This window comes from Ascaphus truei, chromosome 4, assembly GCF_040206685.1.
Source record: "Ascaphus truei isolate aAscTru1 chromosome 4, aAscTru1.hap1, whole genome shotgun sequence".
NCBI lineage: Eukaryota > Metazoa > Chordata > Amphibia > Anura > Ascaphidae > Ascaphus > Ascaphus truei.
Window position 1 is genome coordinate 238,371,562 of NC_134486.1, and position 13,272 is coordinate 238,384,833.

The following is a 13,272-nucleotide window of genomic DNA, read 5'->3' on the forward strand; positions in this document are numbered from 1 at the left end:
AAAAAAAAAAAAAAATTGGCGAAATAGCAACCACGCAAATGAACATTTTTTCTTCAGTAGATAGATTGAATTTCGAAAGCAATTGAAATGAATTGAACATGCAAATGCCCACTGACTCAGTGTTAAAACGAACTTGTTGCAAACCTTGGGATCAAAGCAAGCTTTTTCTCTGGACCAAAAAGGGTGACATTTGCAATTCGCCAACGTGTGTGAATAGTTTGCACATCTATCCACAGATTGAAGCAAGGCGACTTCATTAACCATATTATCTGACTCTGACACATCAATTCTACCTAATCTAAATACCTGCATGATAGCCAAGAAGAAACAATACATCAATACTTTATGTCTATACATTTATACTGCTCACAGTGTTTCCCATACAGCTTTCCAGCCACAATAAGCCTTAAAGTAGCAAAACATTTATGTATTTAATAGAATTGAAGCAGGGAGTCTTCAGGAGTTGAAACGTGTTAATTTCAGCTCCGGGGACCCGCCATTTTGATAACCCCAAATAGACCAGCCGGAGCTGCTACAGGCACCCCCTACAGTGGTAAGTATCTATGGAAGAAGGGAGAAGGAGTGGCTCAGTGAGTAAAGACACTGACTGGCACTGAGAGTTTGAAGCAGGGGAACCAGGTTAAATTCCTGGTGTCGGCTCCTTGTGACCGTGGGCAAGTCACTTTATCTCCCTGTGCCTCAGGCACAAAAAACATAGATTGTAAGCTCAGTGGGCCAGGACTGTGTCTGCAAAATGTCTCTGTATAGCACTAGCAGTGCTAAACAAGAACAATTATTATTATTATTATAAGAAGTGGGTCCCCGGAGCTGCAATTAACACAATTCAGCTTCAATGACCCCCTACTTCAAATAAATAAATAAACACACACATATACACACACACATATATATATACTTTAAGTGATGCCCCACTAGTCCATTTCTTCCTCCAAATAAACAAGCGTGTACCTGAAAGTTAAAAGAATTAGGACAAAGTACCTGGATTGTCAGCAGGATCACCTACATCATGGATCTCATTCGATCCCATTAACTGAGAGAGACGGCCGATTCTCAAAGACGTTTCCGAAGCAGATAACTAAAGCAAAGTAAAGAGCGATTATTCACGCTGCATATTATCAAATGGTTTCAGATCAGCTTTTAAATGATACCACAAAACTGTTGTTCACCCAAAAAAAAAACTATTTAGTAAACCACCAATCTTAAAAAAAAAACAAAAAAACCCCAAAACACTATTCTGAAAATGAACCATGATAGACGCCTACAGTTTGAAAACTGAAGACGTTTCGACATTAGACCATCTCTCACATTACCAGCCTGGCTGTTTTACAGCTGTCTTTATTCATAACCTACAGTGTTTAATCAATACAAGTGAATCCATTAAAGACTATTTTAACAAAGCTTTCTGTTTGTTTTGCTACAACAGTTTAAAAGAAACTTCACCACACTTTGGAAGAAAATAAAACTATTAAAGAAAAAAATAAAAAAGTGTGATGTAAACATTACAATACTAGGCACCATATTTTTAAGCGCAAAATCACAATACAACAAATTAATTTATATTACAACATATGTAAGTCTTCATCACACACACACACACACACACACACACACACACACACACACACACACACACACACACACACACACACACACACACACACACACACACACACACACACACACACACACACACAGGTTATGGTGGGTAAAAAAAAAAAGTGACAAAAACCCTCCACTGCAAAGCATATAGCAAATGGAAATATCACTGTATGCTCATCTGCATGTGACAGGTCTGCAACCCCACCTTTCACCATTATCACCCAGTGCTGTGTGGTAATGGTGAAAGGCGGGGTTGCAGACCTGTCTAAGACATGAAAATGAGCATACAGTAATATTTCCATTTGCTATATACAGTACAATGTATATATACACAAATACATATACATATACACCCACAGTAGAAGTGCACCCTAACTTAGCTTTGGAAGGTTGTCAACTACTATTTCTGTGGATTGAAATTCACAAATAGGAATACTTCTCGGAGAAAAAGGCATTTTCAGATTACCTTTGTTTTATTCTATTTGAGCTCTATCATAATGTATGCTTCTTTATTCATCTAACCACATGTTTGGGTGGATCATTAAAAAGCCTGGTTTTATTCCCTTCTCCTGTAAAGTCTCCTCTCGTGAACCTTTTGCTTATCATTATATTTGTTTTACTAGCCTTTGTAGTCCTTTTATATAGCTGGAGGTCCAGCACCTCACACCGCACGCCAAACACACATTACATACAATGCAAACAAAAAAAAGCTTACCTTCTGCTTACATATTTTCGGGCTTCAGAGCAAAAGTGGATGGGAGCAATAATAAAAAGAAAAATTGATATGAAAAAGAGAGAAGAGAATGAAAAACAATTTTAACGTCTATACTTCAAACAAACCCTGCATAGACTGGCACGCATGTGACAAACCCACTCTGTACTCTAATATTAGCATGGAGCTTGTCCAATACTGAAACACTATCACTGGTTTAGGGTAGTTTAAAGGGGATAGCTGTACCATATGCTTCCATTGAAAAGGCCAATTATTAGCAGGAGAGTGGCCAGTAAAATGCAAATGCAACTTGGAGAGGACATGCGGCACATGTCCAAATGGTTGCTTTCATTGCAGATGTAAAGGAAACAGTTTCAGTCCACCCTGGGCAGTGAGCAGACACAAGTTAAAGTAATCGCTCATACTGAAGTCCTTACTGCTAGTACACTCGCAATGGCCACAGGACACTTACCCAACAAAGACTTCAGCCAGAAGTATTTGAAAGTGTATGCTAAATGATTGGCCGTCTAAGGACAAGAGTGTATTTTCGTGCGAATAGCTAACTGGCACCACAAGGAACAGGGAAATACATATTTTCCTACAACCTAAGTTTCTTATAATCTTTTACATTCTTTGCATGTCTACTCACACAGGAACCATTAACTTTAACATACAGTACGGCAGTGCCCACATCAACACAACTCCTTTTCAGCCAGAGCTTTTTAATGTCACTTGTGGAAACAGATAGGCAGGCATAAAAGGTAACCAACCATACCATACATGGAAACAATGAAGGGGGTTGGAGGAGTGGCACATCGTTTAAGGAAAAGATAATTAGGGCTCCCTCCCTGGTGCTCACCCTCCGCTGATCCCGGCATCTCAAAGCTGGATCCAAGTGGACATGAAGAAATTAAGTGGTGGAAGAAGCACACAGGAGTCTTTCTGTAAGTAAACTTACTTTGTATTTAAAGCATCAGAGCAGGTATATGCAGAAATGACACATTTCAGGACAGACACGTCCTTTTCTCAGACCATATAAGGACGCGTCTGTCCAGAAATGTCACGTTTCTGCATATACCTGCTCTGATGCTTTAAATACAAAGTAAGCTTACTTACAGAAAGACTCCGGGTGTGTTTCCTATATTTTTAGCTAGCTTTAATATCACTATTACAGTTTTACTCTGCTCAAGCACTTGCATAACTTAAAAAGTATATGACAGACAGTCACAGCTGTTTAACATGGCTCTTTTAATTAAGAAGGAAAGACACATTACTAATATTGAATTGCAGCTTTCTCATTAGTCGGACACAGAAAGAAATGCATTTACCCACAAACATTTCTATATCCATGTGTGCAGATTATACACAGACTGAATGATTAATATAAACTTTGTTTTAATAAATTACAACAAATTTCCTGAGACTACCACCAGCTTTGACTCCCTATTTAAAACGAGTGAAGTCAAAAGTATTATGTATCCACATTGTAACCAAATAACAAACATGACTATATGTATTTATCTCATGTTTCTGCTCTGATCACTTACTTTACAAATATCCACTGCATATGCCCACTGATCATTTTTTTTGCGACCCAATTAAATGAGATGACACGCACACACATCATTATAAGCACTCTATTAAGCTTAGGGGAAGGATTTGCTTTTGCAACATTATAACACTTACTCTTGATGAGATCCACACAGGTTGGAAAGTATTTCCAGTTCATTGCTGCTGAGGCCTTTTTCAGAATTTTTAGTTGACGTCAATGGAGTAGATCCAGACGTCTTCCGTTTTGTTTCTACATTAAAACAAAAATGATTTCAACGAAACATTTGAACACATTTCTCACAAATACAACAATAATAGGATTGTCCCCATATAAGTTGACCATGCACACAGCACTGCATTCTTGCAAGCACAAGAAGTCCCTGTCCCAAAGAGGGTAGAAGTTTGGTGCCGGAGGTACAGGGAGATAATGTGACTTACCAAGCTCACGCGGTGTTGACACCAGGTTCCCCCACCCCAAATGAGTGTTCTTACCTCTAACCAACGTATTTATATAGATATATTTGTAAAAATGTGATTACTGTATAAACAAGATTTCTGAACACCATCAATGCTTCAACAAGTATTCGATGTACGAGTTACGCTGGCATGTTAAAATCAGTCACATATATTGCTACAGTATGTTACACTGGCGCTCTTTGGAATACACTTATTCACTATTTTTTCATAGACCGCAGTTTTAATCAGGCAAACGCATTCATCAGAAAATCAACATGAAGTAACTTTTTGCTTAATTGGAAAAAAAAAAACAAAAACAAAAAAAAACAAAAACAAAAAAAACAAAGAGGGTCTCTCTTGCCCACTGCTGGATCTGATTTGCACGAATATGTAAAAATCAGTAACAGAAAAGACTAAAATAATTTCATTTGTAGTATAAATATTTAGGAGATTCCAAACAAAAACCAATACAATTATTCGACCTCTAAAATCTTCTAGTCTACGCAGTGGCGGATGTAAGAATTCGCCACCCATAGGCACTTACCTTGGGGCCACCTCCTCATTCGCGCTTCCCTCCTTCAGTGTCAGAGGCGTCAAATGACGCTGCGTTTCCATGACAACGCGTCACCATGTGACGTAGAAGCATGAAGGATCAGGGCGACACGAAGGAGGCAAGAACTTTAAAGGACCCATACTTTCTCTGGGCAATCAGTGGGGAAGAGCGCAGGGCCTCTGTATATGTTATAGAACGTTTGGCCGCGACCAAAATGCCGCCGAGACATTTCGCCGCGATGTCCGCACCTGACCACTGCACCCACAAGTCAGGTCTGATAAATGCAGGTTTAAATGTCCCGCGTGGGACCGCTACACTGCCAGGCCTGCCACTCCGACGTGCCATCTTTAAATGTCCTACGCGGGACCACTACACTGCCCAGGCGTGCCACTCCGACGTGCCATCTTTAAATGTCTCATGCGGGACCGCTACACTGCCCAGGCCTGCCACTCCGACGTGCCATCTTTAAATGTCCCACGCGGGACCGCTACACTGCCCAGGCCTGCCACTCCGACGTGCCATCTTTAAATGTCTCATGCGGGACCGCTACACTGCCCAGGCCTGCCACTCCGACGTGCCATCTTTAAATGTCTCATGCTGGACCGGTACCCTGCCCAGGCCTGCCACTCCGACGTGCCATCTTTAAATGTCTCATGCGGGACCTCTACACTGCCCAGGCCTGCCACTCCGACGTGCCATCTTTAAATGTCTCATGCGGGACATTTAAACGTGCACTTATCAGACCTGGCTTGTCGGAGTGGTCGGGCGCGGCAGACCTGGCTTGTCCAGCGGCAAACTGCCCTGTGGCGACGTGTCGCGGGTCTAATGGGGAAACCGCCACTGAGTCTCCGCGTTTACTTCACCTCAGGACATCTTTGATATGAGACTACACGAGTGACCCCAAAAGGCGGCAGCCAAAGTCTCTTACAAATACCACAATCATTTATTAACTATCCATGAAATCTCTGTAAACTGAATGTATAACCTCTGTTCATGTAATGTACCCCTTTATACTTTGTTTCCACTTCCCCTGCCTAACAGATTGTAAGCTCCTTGAGGCAGGGATCTCCTTACCTACTGTAACAATGTATGTTAATGTTTGTCATTTTATTGTTTCCTTCCCCCAACCCTATTGCACAGCACTACGGAATATGTTGGTGCATAATAATAATAATAATTCTGGCTTTTCCTGTCTGTCTCGTGTAACAAAATAATTGTATGTAATTGTCTTGGTTCTCAAACTGACTGTAAAAGTATTGCGATGCCACCTGAAGTGGAGGTCTGTATTTACTTAAGATGATGATGTGTTTAGGGAGCTTGTAATGTACTCAGCAGAGATTAAACACTTGAAACAGAAGTTAGAATAGGCATGTTGAGCTTTTGTAACCCAAATACAGAGCTTTGAGAGTAACGGGCTGGGAGCATCACGCAGTGTTGGCGGTGGAGATCTTACAGTGTAAACATGGGTCACTGCTTAGACACCAGTAGAAAAGAGATGACATAGCTAGGTACAAAGGTTCGGAACAAAGGGAAACGGATTTGGTTTAGGAAATAGTAACTAGGGAGTTAGCATTCCTAACAATTCCTATTTAGGAGTCTGAAATTCCTAGATTTATTACCACAATGACAAATTATTCATTTTACAACAGTAGTGTTTGTATTGGCATCTGAAAAGCAGTGGATGCGAGAAGTTTTACTGGGCCAACATTACTGTTTTATACATGAGTTTTGTAAACCATATAATTACTTTTATGTTGTAGGGATTACAAACTGAAAGCGATATCCCTTCTTATTTAATCCACATAATATATATGTTTAATTGCCGATTGTGAATTGTAAATGGTAAAACATGGATCACTGGTGGCTACATTCATCCTGATGAAAAATACATTTGTTGGGAAGTGTTGATTATTTAAAAAGAACATGTACATGCAATACCATGGAATTCCTTTCTGAAGAACATCTAATGAAGAATGTCCATGTGGTTCCAAAAAAAAAAAAAAAAAATCGCCACAGGTGGAAATGTCTAATATCTGGACAGAACTTACACGGAACAAAATGTACCGCAACATGCATCTACTCACCCCACTGCTCCTGAATAGCAGACAGATTTGCAAGCAACTGCTCGTGATATATCCGTTCCAGCTGAATGAACTGCATTGCCTTCTCATCTGATTGAGCAGTTAAGGAGTACTTGGCTATACTGCCGGCCTGTTTCTCAACAAGAAGTAGGTACGCCCTGCACACCTAATGAGCCAACATGAAGCTGAGGTTTAACTGGTTATACCATCACTGACTTGAATAGTGTTGAGATTCACATGGAAAAAATAAATAAATATATATTAATAATAAATATATATATTTCCATTTGCTATGTGCTTTACTGTGGGGGGAAGGGGGGGGTTGTCACTTTTTTTACCCACCATAACTAAGTGTGGTGAAACCTAACCCTGCTTCATTTTGCAAAGCCAGTATAACCAACCCCACATTGATGAGACCCATTAAGGTCAAAACGGCTGTCTGTGGGTGGGTTTGCTGGCTATGCATCTTAACCCAGGCTGTGCACAAAAACTGTATAATGCAGCAAGCATGAGCTTACAGGGGACCATGTCATATAGTTTGGAAGCATATGGTGGTACTGAGTGCTCATTTGCATGTCATTTCCCAGAATGCCTTGCTGCAGTGGAAGCACTGTCTGCTGGGTGATAATGGTGAAAGGCAGGGTTGCAGACCTGTCTAAGACATGCAAATGAGCAACCAGGTATATTGCCACTTGAGGATATAAATATATCTCTTACCCAGGTATTAGTTTATTAACTTTCATTAATTTATTAGGAGTGTTATTAAATTAAAATAATCCACTGAAATGTGTTTACAGCATGTAACTTTTTTTTTTGCACTTGACAACACCATATCCATGTACAAGAAACTCTTAGTACAGAGAGAAAGTTTTCTTAAGGTTTCTGCATGTTATACGTGGGTGCCAACTTTGAAATGAATGGGAACCCTGCTCCAGTTCTAGTTTTCCAGCTATCATTTTGAAAAGTACATGTTCATTGTAATGGGGCAGCGCACTGTATATGCTTTGAAATGAAATGTGGTTCCGCCCTGGCCCTTATTCAATATGCACTGAAGCAGGGATCACTGTGCTGGAGAAGACTTTAGTGCAATTTCCCATTTCTCCAGCACTGGGAAGCGGCTTCCAAGCATGTTGAACAGAGGACAGTGCAGCTATATAAACACCACAGTCACTAACCACTGCTATTGCTGCAGTGAGATTGGTCTCTTTTGGATCTCCTGCTGCAGAGTTGTACTGTATGCAATCTTACATTACAATGACTACCATCATCTAATGATCACAGAGCATTGCACAAGCAAACAACGGTGGGCAGCCATTCTGCTCCTTTCTTCCATGTAGTAAAATAACAATGAGAATCCCAGAGGTTCGAAATGCATCAACTATCTGTTGGTCTAATAAAAGGCATCACACTACCTACTCCTTCTCCCCCTCATATTTGGTCTGCAAAACTGAAGAGGGCATGTTTGCCCCCATTTTGAATCTGAGCGCTGTGCCACAACTTGGAAACGACACAATGTGCTGCGGTCATGCACTTTAACGTGGTATCAACAACACTGCGAAGGTCTCTATTCCAGTTCGTCTGTGTTTTGATATTTCTCCATGTAAATATGGTGTAAACTATAATCCTGTAGAAATGCGCTCCATAAAGTATGTGACTGCAGACCTCAGATGTGCAAGGATACAGTCTTCCTCCTGAAAATAGGTCTCCGCAATCTATGAAAAGAAACAAACGAGAGCAGGTCGTTAGCTTTTACCTTTACCCACATTGACTAAACAAATCAGCCCTTTGTTCTTCATGTGCATTTCAAGGTCTGCTCTGTCCAAAGTCTCAGGCAGCCATGGCCAAAGCCCATGCAGAACAAACCGTTCAATGCCAATACCAGCAATTAAAAGTCATTATTAACCTCCAGAGTCTGCTTTGTATGGCTGATTTCAGTTGGCCTGGGCAATCATCACACACAGCGTAACTTTGAATAATTGTGTGCTGGCAAACAGTGAAGGAGTTTATGGTTGGGATTTGGAAGGGTTGGTTTCAAATGTACTTTCTGATCGTTACACGACTATATTCACTGGTCGTTTATGAGAAAACTAGTAATGCATTAAATAGAACAAATCCTTTCATTTACCACTGTTCCATAAGCACGTTTTACATATACTGTATTTACAAATTGCTTTTCCTTTCCTTCTTTATCATCACCACCGTTCATTGCGAAGTTGGTTCACATTTTTTACTCTGCTTTATGTAACCATCCCCCCTACACATGACCCCTATCAAAAGCAATGCATACTGTAAATTGTGGATTATTGTGCAGCTACACTTTTGGAACAATGCCTGAAAAGCTACACAAATTAAACATAATAGTACTTTCCTTTGTATTAATTCCCTACTATATCTTGTTATGTAGGGTTACACCTTTGCCATTGAAAATCAAAGTTTTGCAGGTACCATTGTCAGCAAAAATGTTACATCTACTTCCAGCGAAACAAGGCTTTTAAAACACAAAAATGATATTATGCAATGATAAAAATGTGGAAAAGCTGCTAAAGTAAAAAATAAATAACAGTCACTATAGTTTTTAGTATAGTTTTTTCCTCTCTCTCAAATATCACACATTGGATTTTTTTGATCATTGTGGGAGATGGTATAAAAAAAGGACTGTGCGGAACCACTGTAAAACCACACACACAAAAGGCAACTCGGCAAATTCCCCGAGTCTGTTTTTTCTTATGTAAAACTTAGCCGGGTTCTCCTCTCCCTGTGACTGTTCCGCCGGGATCACTACTCTTGTTCACCACAATGCTCGATACACCCAGTGCTCACACATGAGATGTGTGCTTTGCAGGACTTTGCATCTCTCAGTAAATGAGATAAGACTATGTTGCTGTGCACCTTTTGGTTTTTTTTTTAGGCTCAGTTGTTGCAACTGTTTTTCTTTCAACTAAAAAACAATGACAATAGAAATAACAAACAACTATTTCATCAGTTTTGTGCAGCGGCAGTTCACCACTGTGCAATTACTCAGACCTGAAGAGAGAAAGGAAGAGAGACTAAAAAAACAAGGCTGTCAGCTTAAAGGCCCGTTGAGAGACTATTTTTTAAACAGCAACAACCTCTGAACCAAGGGTATCCCTCAGACCTGACTCGTGGTCCCCTGACCTCGGGGGCCTCTAGGCTCATGAGATATTTGCCCCGGTTAAAATAATTGCATCATGGCCATTTTGTCTTGAATAGATGGTGGCAACATCCCCTCTCACTGCCGATACAACTTTATACAGTATTGGCCACGGGAGCGAGCCTTAACACGTTGCCATTTTGTATCCACTGGGTAAGATGGACAAGACAGTCACTGGGCAGCTCTTCAGATGTTAGGGAACCTCGCATCACCCCGGTCAACAGAAGTTAAATACATAACGTGTGTGAGCAGCGTGGACTGCTGCTTTAAGCTCATATTTGGATACAGTGAATGATCAGGGTAAATTTTATATAAAAATGTACACGAGATGCGTTATTTTCCTCTTCCTTTTCTGTGTGTCAATGTTAAGGTCTCTGCTCTACTGCATCGGCGTATGGTTTGGGGAGTGTAATAAGCAGTTAGGGAGGAGGTACATTGCGCACGAATTGTAATGAGATGGATCAAACTTTGTGTCACTTTATCTTGTATTTGTGCAACAAAAAAAAAAATCTGCCAAGTCTGAAGTGGTGTAAACGTCTCCGGCTAACACTTTGTGTCACATGTAACTCATTTGATGCAAGCAGAAAATGGAGCCATAAGTCAAAACAAACTTGTATTTGTGCTTTTGTGTGTGCGTGTGGATTGGAGGCTTTAAATGAGGAGGTTTAAAGTACTTGCAGCCATTTTTAAAATAACCTTTAACCCTTTGAGTGCTGGAGTGAGTCACTCTGGCCCTCAAGGATCATGTGACTGCCCTCCATAGCGGTCACGTGATCACCGTCACTGATGACAGAATGGTAGAAGAGTAATCCTCCCCCCTTCTGTCCGCCATTCTGTCCATATGAGCGCAGGGCGCCATCTCCCCTAAGACAATGAGCATGTTTGTTTGGACGCAGTTACTATGTCATTGGGCACTCAGGCTGCCAAAACCCATGACATACGTAGTAGTTACGTCCCAGGGCACCCAAAGGGTTAATGGGTGTATTCTTCACGTGGCAAGTAAAAGAGAGGCAGTGACAAAAGACAAAAACAGACAATGTGCTCGCAACCAGAATTAAAAATGCATATAAAATACGGTGGGATGCTTTCTGAGCTCTGTCCTCACACTTGTACGTGTACATGAATTTGCCTCCGGCACTGAACCACGCTATTGTTACCTGTATTACTTCTTGGTTTTTAAAGGGGATTTAAATGGCAGACCAATGAGAAGCTGCAACAGATGGTGTTGCTGCTTCCAATTGGCCCAAAAGTAGGCAGCCATTTTGGTCCATTCTGGAGCGAGATTTAAACCGGGTAAACTTCATCGGTGAGTATCTCGGGAACCGTGGCTCCCCAGAGGTGAATATACTGCCACTCAGCTCTGAAGAACGCCTCGGTTCCCATCGTTTAACAAAAAAACAATAGGAGTAGGGTGGATTGCGGCTTTAAAGTTCAGGATGTTTCATCAAGACTTTCACCTATCCTACTCAATGAAGCAAACTTTCTTTTAGAGAAGGCCCAATATTAAAGTCCCATTCCGCAGAAAGCCTTTTCTGCTCTGTGCAGTCTTATCTTTAATTTTTTGATGACAAAGAAACACACAGAGAGAGAGAGAAAAAAAAAAGAGAACGAGAAAAAGAGAGAGAGAGAAAAAGAGAGAGAGAAAAAGAGAGAGAGAGAGAGAGAGAGAGAGAGAGAGAGAGAGAGAAAAAAGAGAGAGAAAGAGAGAGAGAGAGAGAAAAGAGAGAGAGAAAAGAGAGAGAAAAGAGAGAGAGAAAAGAGAGAGAAAAAAAGAGAGAAAAAAAGAGAGAATCTGCTTGCAATACTAAGTCGAAATAATACAATGCTTTTCTTGCAAGGTGCTCCATATTCTGAAGGTTTTTTCCCTGAGTGAATTAAATATAATTGTACCCGAGCTAGTCCATATTTACTAAACGGTGCTATGCCATAAAGCACCTTCTGGTGCAGAAGACACCTTGTGGTCCAATCAAGTAAATGGGCTACAAGGTGTCTTATGACAGAGCCGCTCAGTACATATGAGCTAAATGAATTGAATCATATAAAATGATGAACTGCTTCACTTCAATGGACCAGCGCACTACATTTCAACAAGGTGCACTTGGTTATCGGGTAACCTACCCATAATATAACACAACTAGCTGCTCCACGGCTTTCACGTTACAATAGTTGTATGTATAAATTTACAACAAATTGTCATCTGTTGTCTACAATGACTTTTCTTTAATGATGTAGCACTCTATGTTTGTATTATTTGGGTGTTTTAGGATGGTTAAAGAATTGGTGTTTCAGCTCATTGAAAATATTGATGTTGCCAGTTGGTTGGTATCTATATTTTGAAGAAACAGAAGCCTCTCAAAGTGCTCAGTCTATGTCTGGTTACTGTAACTGCTGGCAAGTTTGTCATTTCATTAGGCTGGTTCTAATACATATTTTTGCTTGAACTACCTTTATATCGTAAGCCGATACACACAACCACATTTCTGCAGGACTCGGTAAGTTTACATGAAAACTACGAGACAAAAAGGGGCCTCAATGTGACATCCACAGTGACAAATCATTTAGTACATTAATATGTTTTGTCTATATTATTTCCTCATAAATATAGGTCATTTAGTTCAATAATTTGGCCAAAATATTTAAAGCCTACAACCATGTCGTGGTAAATCCATTCAGTGTATCCTACACCAGGGGGGCGCAAACTTTTCAGTCTGCGCCCCCCCCCCCGCCTACTCTCCCCCCCCCCCCCACTCCCTTATAAAACTTGATTTCGGCGTCAAATGACGCAGCGGCAAAGCGATGTCACGTGACCCCGCAGCATAATTTCACGCAGCGTTGTCATGGCGACACTTCGCCCGAAGCCAAGGAAAGGAAACTTACAGCGGCATTTGGGGAAGAGCATGGCCCTCTGTAAGCGCCGCGCCCCCTCCCCCCTCCCAGTTTGCGCACCCTTGTCGTACCAATACGATACTCTCGTATTTCTACCACTGGATAGAGAAAAGAAAGAAAAAATGCGGCAGCATACAGCATGGGGTGTGTGACATACCACATGCTGTGTACAGCAGCAATTGTTTCCTTCCATAGCCTCAGGATCAATCATCTTCCACCAAGTGTAGTATTACAGAAGTTT

At 41.0% G+C, this 13,272-nt stretch overlaps 1 protein-coding gene across 2 annotated transcripts in view; it reads right to left on the reverse strand.

Annotated features, from left to right (window-relative positions):
- Positions 1-13,272, reverse strand: part of CNST (consortin, connexin sorting protein) — a 117,727-nt gene that overhangs the window by 48,708 nt on the left and 55,747 nt on the right. For both annotated transcript variants that reach the window (XM_075597071.1, XM_075597072.1), the window contains 5 exons: positions 8,655-8,685; positions 6,977-7,063; positions 4,019-4,133; positions 2,336-2,357; positions 1,000-1,096 (listed from right to left, as the gene is read on the reverse strand). In XM_075597071.1, coding sequence (XP_075453186.1) covers positions 1,000-1,096; positions 2,336-2,357; positions 4,019-4,133; positions 6,977-7,063; positions 8,655-8,685 — 352 coding nt within the window. The remainder of the gene's footprint in view (positions 1-999; positions 1,097-2,335; positions 2,358-4,018; positions 4,134-6,976; positions 7,064-8,654; positions 8,686-13,272) is intronic.